Source organism: Lolium perenne, chromosome 4, assembly GCF_019359855.2.
Source record: "Lolium perenne isolate Kyuss_39 chromosome 4, Kyuss_2.0, whole genome shotgun sequence".
Lineage (NCBI taxonomy): Eukaryota > Viridiplantae > Streptophyta > Magnoliopsida > Poales > Poaceae > Lolium > Lolium perenne.
In genome coordinates this window covers 24,869,453-24,890,720 of record NC_067247.2, presented here as the reverse complement: position 1 = coordinate 24,890,720, position 21,268 = coordinate 24,869,453, and the positions used below count along the sequence as shown (strand labels likewise).

The following is a 21,268-nucleotide window of genomic DNA, read 5'->3' as shown; positions in this document are numbered from 1 at the left end:
CGTAACTTTGTCCCATTTATATTTTTATCAGTAAGCTAATAGTAGTAGTATAGACCGGTTTGCTAGCAGTACTGGTGGGTTGCACTTGCACAGATAGGCTACGTTAGTGAATTTGGTCCACACCTTTTTCTGACAATACCGTCTACCATTTCTTTTCCTTCTGAACCTTCTAGAGGCAGAAGCAACAAAAAGAAGCAATAGGACAAAGCAGAGTGAGGCAAGCGACCCAGGGCAACAGAGTAGCTGCGGCCGCGCCGGAGCTGAAGAGAGAAGCTGTGGCCGGAGCGGAGCAAGAGAAAGTCCGGGCACAGAAGCTGCAAGGGCATGCGGTTTGGTACCTAGCGCCATCAGCTATTCCTTTTTTTCTTCCTTCGCTGGGCACTGGATCTATGGCGGGGGCGCTTGGCGATAACTTGTTCGTTGTCATCGAAGATGGCGGAGGAGAAATAATCGGGGCTGCAAGGAGGGTGGAGATCGGGAGCGTTCTACTGGAGATGCGGTGCTGGCCATGCTGGGCCTTGCCACGGCCACACCATCTCCTGCCCGGCTGCCCTAGCAAAATGGTGCCTTACCTGTGGAAAGGAAGGCGTCGACTGGGTGTGAGTGTCTCTTCCGTACTCTGCTCGAGCAATGCTCAGTCAAAGCGGAGCTCCAAGGATGGAATCAGACCGAGGGCCTGGTAAGCTTCTTCTTGCTGAATATTTTCTCTAAGCCAACATACTGTCCATTCCTCTCTTTAGGGGAAACGAATTTTGGAAAAAGAGAAAATACAGTTTTTTTATGCTGTTCTGCCGTTGCTTTGATATTGAGTTAGTTTCCTATTCAGTTATCTCCACCTTGATGCCCACCTCCAATGAGTCATTGGTAGACCAATAACTGAGAGAAACTGTATACTGATACTAAGTAAATCGATAGAAGCAAATATAGACAATTTGAAGATGTTGCTGTGCCAAGGATTTGGCAGAATATTGGAGACTGGCCAGCAGTAAGAAAAGATACCATCGCATGGAGCTGTAGATTGATGGTGGGTAAACCAATAGAACAAACTTAGGTAATAGAAATAGTCTTCCGCACTGAACAACACAGACAACATAAAAGAAAACACTGAATGTGCTATCCAATGGTTATCTAACTGTTCACCGATTGATGCAAATTCTTGTTAGACTTTGATTTATGTTTGATTCATTAACTGGCTGGATTGTGATCTCAACCCTACCCTTCCATTCTGCATCAACCGAGTAAACAAAAGGCATGGATCATCAACATTAACTGAGAATAAAATCAGTCCATAAGCATACACATATAGCTGCAAAAATTCAAAACTGGAGGACTGCTACATCATATGCGCAGGCCAAAAACTTCGTATGTGTAAAATCCCCTTGTAGCAGCAGGCAGAACATAAATTGTCATCTACATTAGAATAAGATCATAAGAAACTTGATCACTGATTACTCCTAAGTCCCAACATGTTGCGACTTATATTAGCTGCTCCACTTTCAATAAAAGAATGTGACCTGCAACCAGAACATACTCAATTCGATTGCGACTAATATGAGGTACTGCACTTTCAGTAGAAGAATATGATCAGCAAAACAGAAGCAATTGGCCTGCGATTTCTATAAATTAAATCCGCGACACTGCACGTCTGCACCCAAGGATAATAGATCAGTAGGAAGAAAAATGAAGCAGAAGAGCCACAGATAAACTTCCTCGTTTTCGCCTTGGGCCACACAAGAAGATAATGTCCAGCAAAAAGTCCGGAGTCCTATGCATTGAAAACATCTAAGGCAGTGTTTGGTTGCACGGAATTGGGGCTCGGAATTGGAATTGAGGTCCAAAAAGGCCAATTCGGCTGTTTGGTTGCGCTTGGAATTGGGCCGTGGAATTCGGAGGCCAATTCCGAGGTCCAGCCCCGCTAGTGCAATTTTCTGCCCCGCCAATTCAGAGGTCCAGACCTCTGAATTGGCTCGGAATTGGCTCGGGCCACCCACTGCCGCCTGCCGCCTGCCGCCACCCGCAACCGCCCGCCGCCGCTAGGCCACCCGCCGCCGCCCACCGCCGTCGCCCGCCGCCACCCACCACCGCTCGCCGCCGCCGCCCACCGTCGTCGCCGCCGCCACCATCATCGCCGTCGCCGCTGGGCCACCCGCCGCCACCCACCGCCACCCGTCGCGCCGCCGCCACTGCCGCCGCCCACCGCCGTCGCCGCCGCCACCACCACCGCTCGCCGCCGCCGCCACGCCATCGCCGTCACCCGCCGCCACCCACCACCGCCGCCGCTGGGCCACCCGCCGCCGCCACCGCCACCCACCGCCACCCACCGGCGTCGGGCCACCCGCCGCTGCCTGCCAGACGAGCGCCGCCGCCGGCCAGACGAGCGCCGCCGCCAGAGAGCCTCTTCTTCCTCTGCCACCGGCGCGGTCCCGACTACCTCCGCCTCCCCGTCATCCTGCTCAGCTCCGCCGCCTTCCCCTGCGGCCGACAGGAGGCGGCACATCTCCCGGCTCCCCGCGCGCGGCCAGCCGGGGCCCTCGCATCTCCGGCCTCCCCTGCACCAGCTCGCCGGCCGGTGGTCTGCTCCCTTTGCCCCCTTTGGTGGAGAAGAAGAAGTGCTGATTCAAGAAATTTTGCAATTCCACACAATGTGCATCCAAACAAGATTTAGAATTCCATTGATCTTTTGATTCTATAGCTGAATACCACGCGCATCCAAACAACATTTGTGGTATTGAATTGAATTGGTTGATTTGGTTTTCCATTGCCAATTCAATTCAGAGCCCAATTCATTGCAACCAAACACAGCATAATAGCAGTAGATACTGTGGCAAAACTTACATTCAACGTGAGACAAAATTTTATAGCTTTTAGATTTAGAAGAAAAAATATTATTTTCAATGACGACTAAAGCACTTCTAATTATGTTTTTAGTATAAGCTGACCATCAGACCAACCAAACCTGTGCAGAAACACCAGAACAGATAATCCTCAAAACAGTAAGTTGTTTCTTATAAGGTTTTGCTAATGCGTTGAATGTCACCGACCTGAACCTTCTTCTACGTCATACGCCTAGTGGCAACGATACTGAACTGACGATGAAAAGGTACCTATTATGGAAATTTCCTATTGGGATTGTCCTGAGGGTAGCATGCGGGTAGGCTACAGAAATATTGACTTGATAGGAGAACCTTCATCTATAGCTCTATACTAAATTAGAAAGGGAAAAATAAACCTACATTTCTAGATCGATATATCACAACATAGAATTATAATACCCCATTTCACATGTATTTTTTGCTTAAGGAAGACACCACTCTAACAAATACATATAATTCTATATGCCAGTAAAGTGGGAAGTATTGATTTGTACATGACAACGCCGACTAACTAATATCCATTTCAGTGTGTGTGTGGATGTTGTGTTACCTGTGCAACTCTTGCTGTCATTGATCCGATTAGGCCACCATATCGTTAGATAAAAACACAGTTATCAAGGAAACTCCTTCAACTGGCTATGAGAAAAATATTGGCAGGAGCATTCGAGACTGCAGGGCAAAGTAACAAATCTAAATCGATTATGTAGTATTAACCTTCTCTTGCGGTAACAGCAAACAGAAATATTTGCAAGCACATTCTCTTGTTATCAATGCCAGGATGGTCATCTCGGAGTACTCAACAGCACAGAGCACCCAAAACCCGACTCATCGCTATCGTTCATTAGTATGAACCAAACGTTGACAGCAGCCTACCCAGACCCAACCACCTGAGTGGAAGGAGCGATACAACCTTTCCTACTTTCCACAGCTGAAAGCACCAAATATATTGCACATTAGTTGAAAAGAAACACCCAATCTATATATACAAAGCTGAACAAAATTATGCAGACCAACCTGTAACATAGGTCTCGATTGATCAAGTTCATTTGACATTTCAAGGAAACATCACTGGCAGATATTGTCCTCAGTGCTTCCAAAAATCAAGTGCTGAAGCCCATTCTATCGAAACAATATTTGAAAATAGTGTATAAAACATTTTGTCTTGATTCGGGGTTCTCTGCTAACCTACACTCAGCAGCACTTTATCCGAAACAATCTTGAAGCACTAAATGCAACCATTGGGACCGTAGTCTGCTAACTGAAATATGAAAAGAAAAACAAATCAGGACAGATACAATCCACAAATCAGATCGACCAACCATTTATCATTAATCCTTTACCAGATTATTACCATGTCTAATTTCCCGTATCTTAGAAAGATGGAGCAAGTAAATGTTGATCTATTCATAGATGAATGAGATTAGGATAAGTATAGAAGTGTAGCATTATAGTAGTGAAAAGAAGTCTGACATCTGTGAAGTTTAATTACACCAATGGAGATACTCAGATAATAATATATTTGTTTGAAAAAAGGAGGCTACATATTGGTTCCAACAATTCAAGTGGTTTATAACAGGGGGCGAGAGCAAACAAATTGTTTGAATTTTCGAGGGTGTACCTCGCGTCGACATCAATAAAATCAAGCTTGTATAAGTGCTACCGTGTGCTTCCTTACTATTCCAATCTGCCTGCAATCATTGGTTTTAAGAACATGTAGTAATGCAAATAGAGAGTGGCAGTTGCATAATACGGTGAGGAGATCAGAAATAAAAAGATAAAGGGAAAAAGATATAGAGGTTGAAAAGGATACACAGTTAGAGTCAGCAAGAATTCACCTTACCGATTCAGACATTCTTGGAACTACGGAAGGAGGGGATCCCACGGAAGGACGTCTTGCCGATTCCGGCTGCTTGCCTTGCTAGATTCATGGTCTCCAAGCTTTGACATCAAACAAAGCACAAACCACACAGAACAACCTAAGAAATACCCACGAAATTATCAAAGAAGGGTAAAAAGTAGCAAGAACAGCCAACAGTAACTATTGATCAACCTCGAACCACATCGCAAAATCAAATCGCAGCAGCTTGCCTGCAACGTAAAGAGCAAGCGGAACCAATGCACTTACCTCGCCTTGAACGCGCGCCCCGGGCGGGCACGGACGACTACATGGAAGGGGAGAAGGCGACGCAGAAGGGGTCGGCCTTTACACGTGCGCCGTACCGCCGCTTGACCATAGTTGCAGGAAGGCGGAGACGCACTGCCTGCGTATGGATAGAAGGATGGCCTGTCGTATGGCCGTACTGGTCGGACGCGGAGATGGAGTTGGAGAAGCGGCAGCCCCTGGTGGAGCGAAGATCGGCAACGCCCGGTGGAGCGAAGATCGGCAACGCCCGGTGGAGCCAAGAACGGCATGCCGTAGAGCCTTCATCGGCTGCGGCTCGGCCGAGCGGAGAGGTGCCGGCGGCCGGTGAAGCAAACGGCGGCCTGGCATATGGTCTTCGCCGGTGGCGGCTGTAGGCCGGTCCGAAAAAAAAAGGAAGAGGTAAAGATGAGAAAAGAGAGACGTGGGGAAAATGGATAGTTTCTTTCGTTTGGGAGTTGAGGCACCGCTTTGTCCGCCGCTTTGACCAGATCAGATGGAACCGGAAAACCGGGAGTCACCGAAACTATAAAAGGCAACTATCCCATAGAAACCGGAAGCAAATATTAAAGATTGGATTGTTGACCGGAATAGAGCCGGTAACCAAAGATTGTACAGACGAAAATAAAGGGAGGGCCAAAACCAACCAGCATGCATCTACCGCACCAAACGGCAGTGTACAGTAAAAAGGAATTACGTGGCTAAGCATGATTGGAGGAATTAGTGGAGGGAACAGTGCCCAAATCTTTCTCCTTCCAGCAAATGGGTTTAGCTTTTATATAGGTTATAATGCATCAAGTGTTGAGCTTGTGCTCTTCGAGATAACTCCTGCTGACAGGCCAGCTCAGGTGCAACAGAGTAATGGTCAACTCAGATTGTTCCGACATCACCGACGTAAGGAAGAACTATGGAATTCTCTGTACCCTATGGCAACGATTTACGAGGAGTGTATTATGCTTTGTCGAGGTTTTACAAATGTTTTACTCTCTCACTGTCCTAGGAAAGCAAATATGGCTGCATGTATATGTTCTAGCTAGACATTTGGAAGGCCTCCACTCTATTTGTCAAAACTATAATGGCGGACAATGTATCATTGAGCGTGAGCTAATAAATTTCACCATGATGACTTTCACTTAAGAAACTCCTTTAGGTTTACCATTCATCTCTAGGTTTATACGGAGTATATACCACCCAAAGGTCGCCGCCAGTCGTCACGTTGCCTTTAGGCTTACCATTCAGTTGGATAAACTATTTGTTTTGCCGACTAAAGAATTTTAAATTTCCCGTTTTACCCCTGTGGACATCTAAACTGAACCCAGCACCACAACTCGAAGAGAACCGATCCCAAAAAAGAAGAAAAAAAGCTCGAAAAGAACCACGGTCCACGCACGGAGAGAAGCTCCGACCACCGCTCGCACCTACCCAGCGGCGACCACCGCATCCCCCGAGCCCGGCGGAGGATCTCCTCGGTGGCGCGACACCATCCCCGGCGAACCCAGCTCCCATAGGCATGGAGAGCAGAGGCCCAGCCGGCCGCCCGAAACCCTAGCCCGAGCGGTCTGTGACATCGCCGACGCGGCCGCGGTACGACCTCCGCGCCGTCCCCAAGCTCCTCCCCTTGCTTGTCCCCGACGCGCGGCCTCCCCGACAGCAGCGATCTTTTCCCTGAAGCCCGGCCTCCCCGACGGCTCTGCGTGTTCTTGCCCTTGCCGACGCCCCCTCTCCTCCATCGCTGACGGAGACTTCACAGAAGTGGTAAGGATCAAAAGAACTGCAACCTTAGCGGTGACATCTTTTAATGGTATAGACTCAATTTCCCCCAGTTAGTATGGTTTCGATCAGTTCTGAGAGTTCGTATTCAGTTAGTAAATTCACTTATTTGGGAGGCATAATACTAGTTCTTAAGAATTGATGTGCTACTTTATTTTAAGTAGCAAGGACTACACATATGATTGCCAGACTTGTTTATTTGCTGTGGACAGTGGGAGATTGGAACTTGTAAGAAAAATGCGAGTAGCAGCCCCTGTTATTTCTAATGTTTCCATGCATGTGTTTTGATTCTGATTATTAATAGAGCCAACTATATTCCTCGTTATGTACATGACATGCGCTCGTAGTCTCTCCAAACAGGCTCTTAGACTCTTAGTTCAGTTAGGACACATTTCAACCAAGATAGCGTGCTGCTGTACATGACATGCGCTCGTAGTCTCTCCTCATAGTGCCCTGAAGCTATTCTGAAAGATAAACCAAAAGCATCTAGTCTTTCATAACTAGGTTTGATTCATGTTTCTCTTACCCTTTTCTCCATTTGGACTTTTCCTAAGCATCCAGTGGCAGAATGAGGGAGTGCAGTCCATTACTAGTACCTATATATAGGCTAAGTTATGGACTTCATATGCCATCTGTCTTTGCCATGGTTTTTGCCCGCTTTGGGCGCCAATTAGGCATTGGACTGTGGGTAAAACGCCTTAGGACACCTTGAAAACCATGGCCTTTGGTTTCGACAAAAATGCATGCTTCATGGCTCATAGTACCTGCCTAAGATTACACCAATTTCTTCAAAAAATGTTAGTTTGTTTTCTAGGGGTTGGATCTGGACCACTTACTTTGAGACACAATCAGACAATCAGGGACGGAGGGAAGGGGGGACGGGCAGGGGCGAGACCCCCCTAACGATCTACTCATCCTGTGTAGCAACCAGCGATTAGCTCTAATTTTCAGCTGACACTGCTATGTTTGCCCCCCCCCCCCCCCCCCATCATTGTGCAAAGCACCTAAAGCAGCCCCAGGGGACCAGTCAGCCAATCCCAGCTGCTAATCACCTAAGTCCACGTTAATCATTACTACTTTATTTGCTCATGTATGGAACAGACATTCAGGCCCAGGCCAACTTAGCACACCATAGAAACTGGAGTAGATCTAGAAGCTCGTTCCGGAGACAGTTTGAGGAATCAGCTCGTTCGCGCAAGATCGGATCAGATTGTCAGTTCCTTTTCTTCTGTGTTGTGCCTGTATTGCCGGCCGCCATGAGGGCTCCAATCAGAAGAAATTTGTTCAAATCGATCAACAATTGAGTACCGAGAATGGCGCTGTCATGCCGGCCGGCCGTCGTGTTAGCATGAGCGACGAAGGAAGGAAGATAGATTGTTCCTAATTTCCTATATCTGAACTTCTGATTTAACCATGTCTTGCACTCCTAGCTATTTTTTTAGCCCATCTTCCAACAGTCAACAATAGATTACTAGATTAGTTTGTCTGTTCTTTAGGGAATCCGGAAATTAATTTAGAAATTTAAGATGCTCACCTTGTGCTTGTCTATTGGAAATATCATGCTGATTTTTCTAGTCAAGAGGGACTCTTCTGAATTGCAACAACAGAACAAGCCTATGTAGAGAGATAACTTCCCTATTGTGTGATAGTCTATATAGAGGAAAATAGCAAACAAGTTTAGTGTTTCATAAGTTATTGATACCTTTTATCTTCGTGTTCGTAATAACAACTTTAATTGAAGACATGGAACTTCATTTATATTGCAGAAAAAAGGCAATATTTGATGATCTAGACCTACTAATATTTACTGTGTTGTGCGGTAAATTTTTCTATGAGTTTGATGCTTCTACTCTTTGCCCCCCCCTTCTGCAATTCCTGGCTCCGTCCCTGGACACAATGTTTGGGTAGGACCTGCGCCCAACCAAACAACAATTGGCAACCAACCAGTCAGACGAAATGTTGATTCTAAAGTACAAAATATGGTATTTGCTCTCTGGGTCTGATTTCTGTGTCTATTCGAACATTGTTAGCTTAGGCGTGAGGTTGAAACTTGTAAGAAATGTGACTAGCACTCATTTTTCTTTTCTCTGATGAGTGAAGATTGGAACTTGGTTTCTCTATATCCAAACATAACCTTTATTTCTGTTTTGCCAATAAAGTATTTATGTATCCATATTTACAGTTTTTTTTATGGGGGATCCATATTTACAGGTTTGTTGCGGCAACTCGTGAGGATCAAGGGTTTGTTGCGGCAGTTGGGGAGCTGATCCAGTTTGTTTCAACTGCTGAAAGTGACCGGAAATCTACTTCTGGCACCGGGATCGAGGCTGCAGCCAAATCAGAGAGACCCTTCGTGCCCGCCTTCAAATCCCGCCATGCGCCGCCCTCGTGAACCTTGCCCTCCATGGTCGGACGGCCTCCCACCTGAGCTTCTCGACATCATCCTCCGCTATCTCACCTGCCTCGCTGACCGTGTCTACTTTGCTGCTGTCTGCCGTGCGTGGCGCTCTGCGGCGCAGGTCCATAAAGGCACACCATGCCAGGTCCCATGTCTCCTTCTCCCGTCCCCTGTTGCACCCTCCTTTTTAAGCCTCCAATCTGGGGCCACCCGCCGCCTATACCTCCCGGAGGGCGTCCGTGCCGCGCGCCTATGCGGCTCCCATGAGGACGGCTGGGTCGCCCTCGCCTTGGACCAGTGGCGAGGGTATGCAGCGTTGAACCTCCGCTCTGGTGCCATGGTTCCTCTCCCTGACAGGCTCAGGATCCCCAGCGAGCACGGCTGGATTGACACCACATGTGAGCACCCTATGGTCATCCGTACTGTCACCTTTTCGGGCACGCCATCGACGGATGGCAGCCTTGCCGCCGCGCACGTCTCCAGCGCTTCCAACATAGCATTCTGGCGGACAGGGATGGACCGATACTGGATTGCATGCAGGCGCAATGTGGATGTGATCGAGGACATCATCTATTACAAGGAAGGTTTCTATGTCCTCTCCAACACAGAGGATATCGTGGTGTACACTCCTAACATCGTCGACGGCGACGACCCTCTGGTGATGTCCAGTACCTCCTACCTGGTGCAGAAGCGTGCTGACTACAAGCCCGATAGTCGCCTGCCCAAGGGTGTCAGCATGTCCCGCTATCTGGTGGAGTCCCGCGGAAAACTGCTAATGATCCTGCGGCACTTCAAGCACAAGCAGCGTCGCGAGTTCAGGATCTTTGAGATGAACCTTGCTGTAGGCGGTGGGGGCTCTGAAGCTTCCTGGGTGGAGCTCCATGCGCTTCCTGGTCGGATGCTCTTACTTGGCCGAGGCTGCTCCAGGGCCTTCGAGGTGTCTCAGTTCGACACGCTCCCAGTGGGTAACATTTATTACCTGAACGATACAAGCTTCAACCTATCCTTGGCATCGAGCAACGGGAGTTGGTATCCCAGAACTAACATGAGCGTGTACGACTTTCACAAACCACGCAACAAGACGAGACGCTATCCGCGTAAATTTACTTCAGAGTGTTCTGTTCCAATCTGGTTTATACCCTGAACCAATATACAGTTTTGGGGCGATCTGGCAAGTATGGCTAGCTAGTACCCTGCATTGTTTTGCACTGTAAAGAAGAAAGTAGATTCGTGTGAACAAATTTATGGCATGCTGGAAACATCAATTGGTTATGGTTTGTGTCAACTGAACATTGTTAGCTTGGGCTCGTTTAGCAACGAATTTTTTGATAATTGTGATTGGTTGTGTGTGATATTTGCAACCGGAATGCTCTTGTTTGACTGGGACAGGTCTGTAGCCTATGAGGAGTCTCGGTCGTGCATATTTGTTGAAACACATGCATCTAGACGCATTTTAGTGTATAGATGTTATATGACATCTAATCTGGGACAGAGAGTAATACTTTTGGGGCCATTGGTTGTTTAAATAATCCATAACTATTTTTGGATTATCCTCCTGGGAAACACAACTGTAACCAACTGTTGGGTCGGGAAGAGTAAAACCCAGTTTACTAAGAGCAAGCCAGCTCTAAGCTGACAGTTTGGGTGCTACGAATTGCATCAGCGTCTTCAGGACGCTCTTGCAGATAAGAAGCAGACACCCGGCCTCCATGTGATGAGCTGATTGAATGCAGTTGTCTTCCATTTAGAAATTCACCTGAACGGTTTGCAAATCATCAGTTCGGCTTCAGCTTCAGTGGGTGATTGAGCTTTTCGACTAGTAGAGATGTGAATTGATCTACCAAGGTCCACTCCTGAACCTTGAATGAGAACTTCTAGTTCCTCGGATAGGACAGGGTAGGTAAGCTGCCATACTTGTTTCTTATTAAGCCAGGTTTTTTTGTTAAACACAATGTTGTTCCTGTTATTCCAAATGCTCCATTGAACAACACAAGAAAGAACGGCAAGTATCTTTTATTACAATAGTGGGAAGTAACTTAGATTAGTAACATATGTCATGTTACTAGTTTAAGTTACTACCTTCATAGTGGGTAGTAATATGTGGTGTCATGTATTGTGTCATTTATTATGTTGTAAACTTATCTTGCTTTGGGATGTGTGATGTTATGGTAACATAGCTAGTTACCACATCCCTCTCTTCTTTCATTTATTGGCATGCCATGTCACCAAAACGCCTTGATATGTGTGATGTTACTAGCTAAATTACTTTCACTATGAATAAAAGCTAAAACAAGTCATTAATAATCACATTAAAAACCTCTAAAAAGGTCAACGCAGAGCAAGCCTAACACAATGCAATCAAAGAACAAATGTAACAGTTACACTCTAGAGGTTTAGGAAACCTCTTTTCCAAAAATTATCTATAATCATAATTTATTTTGAGAGAACAACCATAGAAAAATCCGAACCTTAGGTGGAATCCTGAGCTTCCACATCGCTGGTAGATATGCAGGTTGCACTCACCTACAATTCACAATTGCATACATGGACTTTGAAGAATAAAACCCAATTGGATTCATATCTCTAGGCTAACTTATCAATTTATCATCTTGATCATCTTTCTTTACTATTAAATTATAATAGGTGGCTGCCTGGTGTCACAAATGGACCAACAAATTATATTAAATTGCAATAGGTGACTACCTGGTGTCACAAACGGATCAACAAATTATTTTCATAGGCCCAATGCGCCAAGAACCCTCCGTCCGTTTCGTACATCTAGCGCTTCTCGCTGCTGCCAGATCGTTATGTTACCCAGCTCGAGTAGCTTTTGGCCAAGTTCCATGGGCCAAATAACTACCGATTTAGTGTGTACAAGGAAACTACTTCTACCGATAAATTTTGCATGTCTCGATGAACCCATGTCCACTTCGGGAGCTAATAGAGAAAATGAGATGGAGATACCAACGCTATCTGATTTTCATACGTACTTACGTGGTACATCAAACGGAAGAGCTGTCCGGTCGTACACGACTAACAATTGATGCGATGACGACATAACTACAAGCTTAAATAATTATCGCAGATTTAGACAAAATATGTAAAATAAATATGTCTAAATTTATTAAGCCGGAGATAGATATTATTCAGAAGTCCGCTAGAACGAGAGAAAGCGAAAATGGTCATCATAATTAACTACTGGAAATTGCTTCTTTAGCGAGTGGGCAAAATACTTGGCAAATGCTGTCCGTAAGTCGGCAAAGCCTTTGTTGAGTCTTTGCACTCGGCAAAGAGTACACGACATACATTTTGGCGAGAACAATAATTATTAGTTTTCTAAAATTGTTGGCGCTTCTGAAAGAACATATCTCATTTTATATATAGTTTTGGTGTTGATGACAATGATGATATATGAACATTTCAATATATAAGATTTGTAGGTTATTACATTCTCTAGATGCCCAAAGTGTGAAGAGCGTGCAAGATATCGGAAGAGAAAAGAAAGAAAAGAAGAAAGGAAGAAATGAGAAGAAGAAGAGAAAAAGAAAGAAAAGGAGGGGCCGGAGGCTTGGGCGGTACCGCCGGCCTGGCCACGGCCGGAGGCTCCGGCCTTGGTACCGCCCAAGGTACCGGTTGGCGCGGGGCGCCTCAGCACACTTGCCAGGGGAGTTGGGGCCCCGGCGGTACCACGGCCGGTACCCCGGCCGGAGGCTCCGGCCTCCCCCTTCGGCCTGGCTCCATTTTGGCCACGTGGCCACCCCATCTTGGCCCGAGCTACTCGACTGTGGCCGGTAGTACCGGCCCAACCTGGCCGGTACTACCGCTCAGCCCTCCAACGGCAGTTTTTCTCCAGGGTTATAAATACCCTTCTTCCCTAAGTGGTTTGGCTGCTCACTTCTTCCCCAAAAAGTCATACACCATTGTTGAGCCACCAAGAACACCAAATCCATCGGATCTCCTTCCTCAACCACCCAAATCCCTTGTGCTTTGGAGAATCGAAGGAGAAGACCCCGATCTACATCTTCACCGAAGCAATTTGCATTTCCCCCTCATTTTGTTGAGGGCCCCCTTGCTAGTGTTCCTCTTTGGATCCCTAGTTGATTTGTGTTGATGTATTGTTGTTGATTGTTGTGTTGTAACAGATTTGGGAGCCTCCAATTCGGTTGTGGATGTGTGCCCCAAGAACCTTGTAAAGGCCCGGTTTCCGCCTCGAGGAAATCCCTTAGTGGAAGTGGGCTAGGCCTTCGTGGCGTTGCTCACCGGAGATCTGAGTGAAGCCTTCGTGGCTGTTGGTTTGGCTTTCGTAGCAACCACACTCCTCCAAACGTAGACGTACCTTCTTGCAAAGGAAGGGAACTACGGGAATCATCTCCGTGTCATCGCGTGCTCCACTCTCGGTTACCTCTATCCTATTCTATCTCTTATATTGCTTAGCTATATCTTGCTTAGTTGTTTGCCTTGTCATATAGGTAAATTCACTTAGTTGCATATTGATACGTCTCCGACGTATCGATAATTTCTTATGTTCCATGCCACATTATTGATGATATCTACATGTTTTATGCATACTTTATGTCATATTTATGCGTTTTCCGGAACTAACCTATTGACGAGATGCCGAAGGGCCGATTCTTTGTTTTCTGCTGTTTTTGGTTTCAGAAATCCTAGTAAGGAAATATTCTCGGAATCGGACGAAATCAACGCCCAGCATCTTAGAATCCCCGGAAGCATCCAGAACACCCAAGAGCCGCCAGAGAGGGGACACAGGCCCCCCAGATGATAGGCCCGGCGCGGCCCAGGGGTGGCCCGCGCCCCCCTGTGGTGACACCGCCTCGTTGACCCTCCGACGCCGCCTCTTCGCCTATTTAAGCCCCCTCGACCTAAAACCTCGATACGAAAAAGCCACGGTACGAGAAACCATCCAGAGCCGCCGCCATCGCGAAGCCAAGATCTGGGGGACAGGAGTCTCTGTTCCGGCACGCCGCCGGGACGGGGAAGTGCCCCCAGAAGGCTTCTCCATCGACACCACCGCCATCTTCATCACCGCTGCTGTCTCCCATGAGGAGGGAGTAGTTCTCCATCGAGGCTAAGGGCTGTACCGGTAGCTATGTGGTTAATCTCTCTCCTATGTACTTCAATACAATAATCTCATGAGCTGCCTTACATGATTGAGATTCATATGATGATGCTTGTAATCTAGATGTCATTATGCTAGTCAAGTGGATTTTACTTATGTGATCTCCGGAGACTCCTTGTCCCACGTGTGTAAAGGTGACAGTGTGTGCACCGTGTGGGTCTCTTAGGCTATATTTCACAGAATACTTATTCACTGTTATGAATGGCATAGTGAAGTGCTTATTTATATCCCTTTATAATTACACTGTGTTTTGTATCACAATTCATCTATGTGCTACTCTAGTGATGTTATTAAAGTAGTTTATTCCTCCTGCACGGTGTAATGGTGACAGTGTGTGCATCGTGTTAGTACTTGGCGTAGGCTATGATTGTGATCTCTTGTAGATTATGAAGTTAACTATTGCTATGATGGTATTGATGTGATCTATGCCTCCTTTCGTAGTGTGAAGGTGACAGTGTGCATGCTATGTTAGTACTTGGTTTGGTTATGTTGATCTGTCATGCACTCTAAGGTTATTTAAACATGAACATCGAATATTGTGGAGCTTGTTAACTCCGGCATTGAGGGTTCGTGTAATCCTACACAGTTAGTGGTGTTCATCATCCAACAAGAGAGTGTAGAGTCTAGCATCTATCTATTTATTCTGTTATGTGATCAAAGTTGAGAGTGTCCACTAGTGAAAGTATGATCCCTAGGCCTTATTCCTAAATACTGCTATCGCTGCTTGTTTACTGTTCTACTGCATCTGTACTGTCTGCAATATTACCATCATCAACTACACGCCAGCAAGCACTTTTCTGGTGCTGTTGCTACTGCTCATACTTATTCATACCACCTGTATTTCACTATCTCTTCGCCGAACTAGTGCACCTATTAGGTGTGTTGGGGACACAAGAGACTTCTTGCTTTGTGGTTGCAGGGTTGCATGAGAGGGATATCTTTGACCTCTTCCTCCCTGAGATCGATAAACCTTGGGTGATCCACTTAAGGGAAACTTGCTGCTGTTCTACAAACCTCTGCTCTTGGAGGCCCAACACTGTCTACAAGAATAGAAGCACCCGTAGACATCAAGCACTTTTCTGGCGCCGTTGCCGGGGAGGAAAGGTAAAAGGCACTCATACTCCGGTTTCTGTGTAATGATTTCTTTCTGGCGCCATTGTGTTTGTGCTCGAAGCTATTTCCTTTAGATCCTGCAATTGCATCTTTTTGTTTCTTGTTTACACTAGTAAGGCATAATGGACAACAATGAGCTTCTTATTCTATTTCCTGATTTAAGACATGGATGATTTGATCCAAAAATTAAAAAACCCATGGAACATATTAGTATGAACACTTTGAACACCATTGTTGCTAATGATATGGAAAGTTCTAAGCTTGGGGAAGCTGGTTTTGATGAGCATGATCTTTTTAGTCCCCCAAGCATTGAGGAGAAAATTTTCTTTGATGATACTTTGCCTCCTATTTATGATGATTATAATGATAGTAGTCTTTTGGTGCCGCCTGTAATGGAGGATGAATTTGATTATGATTACAATATGCCTCCTATATTTGATGATGAGAATAATAATGATAGCTACTTTGTCGAATTTGCTCCCACTACAACTAATAAAATTGATTATGCTTATGTTGGGAGTAGTAATAATTTTATGCATGAGACTCATGATAAGAATGCTTTATGTGATAGTTATATTGTTGAGTTTGCTCATGTTGCTACTGAAAGTTATTATGAGAGAGGAAAATATGGTTGTAGAAATTTTCATGTTACTAAAACACCTCTCTATGTGCTTAAAATCTTGAAGTTACACTTGTTTTATCTTTCTATGCTTGTTGCATTATGCTTCATGAACTTGTTTATTTACAAGATTCCTTTTCATAGGAAGCATGTTAGGCTTAAATGTGTTTTGAATTCGCCACTTGATGCTCTCTTTTGCTTCAAATACTATTTCTTGCGAGTGCATCATTAAAACTGCTAAGCCCATCTTAATGGCTATAAAGAAAGAACTTCTTGGGAGATAACCCATGTGTTATTTTGCTACAGTAACTCTATTTTATATTTGAGTCTTGGAAGTTGTTACTACTGTAACAACCTCTCCTTATCTTATTTTGTTGCATTGTTGTGCCAAGTAAAGTCTTTGATAGTAAGGTTGATACTAGATTTGGATTACTGCGCAGAAACAGATTTCTTGCTGTCACGAATCTGGGCCAAATTCTCTGTAGGTAACTCAGAAAATTATGCCAATTTACGTGAGTGATCCTCAGATATGTACGCAACTTTCATTCAATTTGAGCATTTTCATTTGAGCAAGTCTGGTGCCTCTTTAAAATTCGTCTTTACGGACTGTTCTGCTTTGACAGATTCTGCCTTTTATTTCGCATTGCCTCTTTTGCTATGTGGGATGGATTTCTTTGTTCCATTAACTTCCAGTAGCTTTGGGCAATGTCCAGAAGTGTTAAGAATGATTGTGTCACCTCTGAACATGTGAGTTTTTGATTATGCACTAACCCTCTAATGAGTTGTTTTGAGTTTGGTGTGGAGGAAGTTTTCAAGGGTCAAGAGAGGAGGATGATATACTACGATCAAGAAGAGTGAAAAGTCTAAGCTTGGGGATGCCCCAGTGGTTCACCCCTGCATATTTCAAGAGGACTCAAGCATCTAAGCTTGGGGATGCCCAAGGCATCCCCTTTTTCATCGACAAAATTATCAGGTCACTTCTCTTGAAACTATATTTTTATTCGGTCACATCTTATGTATTTTACTTGGAGCATCTGTTTGCTTTTGTTTTTGTTTTTGTTTGAATAAATTCTTGTGTGGGAGAGAGACACGCTCCGCTGGTTCATATGAACACATGTGTTCTTAGCTTTTAATTTTCATGGCGAAGGTTGAAACTGCTTCGTTAATTGTTATATGGTTGGAATCGGGAAATGCTACATGTAGTAATTGGTAAAATGTCTTGGACAATTTGATACTTGGCAATTGTTGTGCTCATGTTTAAGCTCTTGCATCATATACTTTGCACCTATTAATGAAGAAATACACAGAGCTTGCTAAAATTTGGTTTGCATAATTGGTCTCTCTAAGGTCTAGATAATTTCTAGTATTGAGTTTGAACAACAAGGAAGACGGTGTAGAGTCTTATAATGTTTACAATATGTCTTTTATGTGAGTTTTGCTGCACCGGTTCATCCTTGTGTTTGTTTCAAACAACCTTGCTAGCCTAAGCCTTGTATCGAGAGGGAATACTTCTCATGCATCCAAAATCCTTGAGCCAACCACTATGCCATTTGTGTCCACCATACCTACCTACTACATGGTATTTCTCCGCCATTCCAAAGTAAATTGCTTGAGTGCTACCTTTAAACAATTCAAAATTTATTACCTCTGATTTGTGTCAATGTTTTATAGCTCATGAGGAAGTATGTGGTGTTTATCTTTCAATCTTGTTGGGCAACTTTCACCAATGGACTAGTGGCTTCATCCGCTTATCCAATAATTTTGCAAAAAGAGCTGGCAATGGGATTCCCAGTCCCAAATTAATTAACAAAAATAGACACTCCTCCATGGTATGTGATTGTTGGCAGGCACCCGAGGATTCGGTTAGCCATGGTTTGTGAAAGAAAGGTTGGAAGGAGTGCCACCGAAAAATAAAATAAAATGGGAGCCGCTCTTTGAAGGTTTGTCTGGCAAGGGGGTTAGAGTGCCCACTACCATTCGTTGACAACAACAAACACCTCTCAAAATTTACTTTTATGCTCTCTTTATGTTTTCAAAATAAAAGCTCTAGCACAAATACAGCAATCAATGCTTCCGTTGTCGATGGGCCTTTCTTTTACTTTTATGTTGAGTCAGTTCACCCATTTCTCTCCACCTCAAGAAGCAAACACTTGTGTGAACTGTGCATTGATTCCTACATACTTGCATATTGCACTTATTATATTACTTTGCATTGACAATTATCCATGAGATATGCATGTTGAAAGTTGAAAGCAACCGCTGAAACTTAATCTTCCGTTGTGTTGCTTCAATACCTTTACTTTGAATTATTGCTTTATGAGTTAACTCTTATGCAAAACTTATTGATGCTTGTCTTGAAAGTACTATTCATGAAAAGTCTTTGCTATATGATTCATTTGTTTACTCATTACATTTAGCATTGTTTTGATCGCTGCATTCATTACATATGCTTACAATAGTATGATCAAGGTTATGATGGCATGTCACTCCAGAAATTATCTTTGTTATCGTTTACCTGCTCGGGACGAGCAGGAACTAAGCTTGGGGATGCTGATACGTCTCCGACGTATCGATAATTTCTTATGTTCCATTCCACATTATTGATGATATCTACATGTTTTATGCATACTTTATGTCATATTTATGCGTTTTCCGGAACTAACCTATTGACGAGATGCCAAAGGGCCGATTCTTGTTTCTGCTGTTTTTGGTTTCAGAAATCCTAGTAAGGAAATATTCTCGGAATCGGACGAAATCAACGCCCAGCATCTTAGAATCCCCGGAAGCATCCAGAACACCCGAGAGCCGCCAGAGAGGGGACACAGGCCCCCCAGATGATAGGCCGGCGCGGCCCAGGGGTGGCCCGCGCCCCCCTGTGGTGACACCGCCTCGTTGACCCTCCGACGCCGCCTCTTCGCCTATTTAAGCCCCCTCGACCTAAAACCTCGATACGAAAAAGCCACGGTACGAGAAACCATCCAGAGCCGCCGCCATCGCGAAGCCAAGATCTGGGGGACATGAGTCTCTGTTCCGGCACGCCGCCGGGACGGGGAAGTGCCCCCGGAAGGCTTCTCCATCGACACCACCGCCATCTTCATCACCGCTGCTGTCTCCCATGAGGAGGGAGTAGTTCTCCATCGAGGCTAAGGGCTGTACCGGTAGCTATGTGGTTAATCTCTCTCCTATGTACTTCAATACAATAATCTCATGAGCTGCCTTACATGATTGAGATTCATATGATGATGCTTGTAATCTAGATGTCATTATGCTAGTCAAGTGGATTTTACTTATGTGATCTCCGGAGACTCCTTGTCCCATGTGTGTAAAGGTGACAGTGTGTGCACCGTGTGGGTCTCTTAGGCTATATTTCACAGAATACTTATTCACTGTTATGAATGGCATAGTGAAGTGCTTATTTATATCCCTTTATAATTACAATGTGTTTTGTATCACAATTCATCTATGTGCTACTCTAGTGATGTTATTAAATTAGTTTATTCCTCCTGCACGGTGTAATGGTGACAGTGTGTGCATCGTGTTAGTACTTGGCGTAGGCTATGATTGTGATCTCTTGTAGATTATGAAGTTAACTATTGCTATGATGGTATTGATGTGATCTATGCCTCCTTTCGTAGTGTGAAGGTGACAGTGTGCATGCTATGTTAGTACTTGGTTTGGTTATGTTGATCTGTCATGCACTCTAAGGTTATTTAAACATGAACATCGAATATTGTGGAGCTTGTTAACTCCGGCATTGAGGGTTCGTGTAATCCTACACAGTTAGTGGTGTTCATCATCCAACAAGAGAGTGTAGAGTCTAGCATCTATCTATTTATTCTGTTATGTGATCAAAGTTGAGAGTGTCCACTAGTGAAAGTATGATCCCTAGGCCTTATTCCTAAATACTGCTATCGCTGCTTGTTTACTGTTCTACTGCATCTTTACTGTCTGCAATATTACCACCATCAACTACACGCTAGCAAGCACTTTTCTGGTGATGTTGCTACTGCTCATACTTATTCATACCACCTGTATTTCACTATATCTTCGCCGAACTAGTGCACCTATTAGGTGTGTTGGGGATACAAGAGACTTCTTGCTTTGTGGTTGCAGGGTTGCATGAGAGGGATATCTTTGACCTCTTCCTCCCTGAGATCGATAAACCTTGGGTGATCCACTTAAGGGAAACTTGCTGCTGTTCTACAAACCTCTGCTCTTGGAGGCCCAACACTGTCTACAAGAATAGAAGCACCCGTAGACATCACATATCTAGAGAATTCACCTTTGTGTCAAGCCTAAATTGAAAAAGAACTAAAAATTGGTTAGCACCTATTCACCCCCCCTCTAGGTGCGGCATACGATCCTTTCAATTGGTATCAGAGCCTCGGCTCTTATTTCGGGCTTAACCGCCTAAGAGTATGCCGGACGATGGACCTACGGAAGGGGAGGCTAGGACGGTCACCATGGATGATATCAATTCGTTGAGGTCATCCATGGATGCTCAAATGGAAAGCATGAGAAAAATGATTTCCGAGCTTTTGACTCCTCCCCGTCCCGTGGCTCCCACCATAGAGGTTAATGTCACGGATGCGGTAGTAGAGGGTGATACTTCGGTATTACCCTCCGCTACCACACCCATGGATGGTGATAACTTAAACACTATCAAAACCCCCATTGCATCTCCCAAGGGAACTAGTGGAAGTGAGAGCTACAATCGAGTACCTCCACCTTTTCTATCTCCCGATATACCGGTTCCCCATCCTCATATAAACATCCGGGGCGACCCACCTAAGTTTTCCGTTAATGATTATGATACTTGGCAATTTGAGTTTAGCTCTCATGTTCGCAGTGCCTCCAATGAACTTTGAAGAATCATCGTGGAAGGCTTCAAGCCTTACAACCCCGACAAGTTGACTAGAAGAGAAGCGATTGATAGTCAACTCAACAACACCGCCTTGCACATGATTCAAACTGCTGTGGGGACAAAGGAGTTGTCTCGTGTTCAGCATTTCACCACCGCCAAGGATGCTTGGGATGGTTTGGCAGCGAGTTGCATTGGAAGTGAGAGCACAAGAAGGAACAAGTATAATGCTCTTCGGAATAAAGCCGAAGGATTCATGAGGCTACCGGATGAAGATCATGAAGATATGTATGGAAGACTTCTCACCGTTGCCGGCTCCTTCCGGAATGTTGGAGCCACTCACATTAATGACTCTTG

The 21,268-nt window shown here is 45.0% G+C and overlaps 1 protein-coding gene across 3 annotated transcripts; it reads left to right on the top strand.

Annotated features, from left to right (window-relative positions):
* The first annotated feature begins 175 nt into the window (after positions 1 to 175).
* Positions 176 to 10,535, top strand: LOC127291943 (uncharacterized). Of its 3 annotated transcripts, none has more exons than XM_051321267.2 (3): positions 176 to 329; positions 433 to 679; positions 8,995 to 10,535. In XM_051321267.2, exon 3 carries the CDS (start codon positions 9,159 to 9,161, stop codon positions 10,323 to 10,325), a length of 1,167 nt encoding a protein of 388 aa, XP_051177227.1. In that variant the 5' UTR covers positions 176 to 329; positions 433 to 679; positions 8,995 to 9,158; the 3' UTR covers positions 10,326 to 10,535. The 3 variants fall into 3 exon arrangements, with proteins under 3 accessions (XP_051177227.1, XP_051177225.1, XP_051177226.1); XM_051321265.2 differs by having other exon boundaries at positions 177 to 334; XM_051321266.2 differs by lacking the exons at positions 176 to 329; positions 433 to 679 and adding an exon at positions 6,348 to 6,768.
* Positions 10,536 to 21,268: the final 10,733 nt, after the last annotated feature.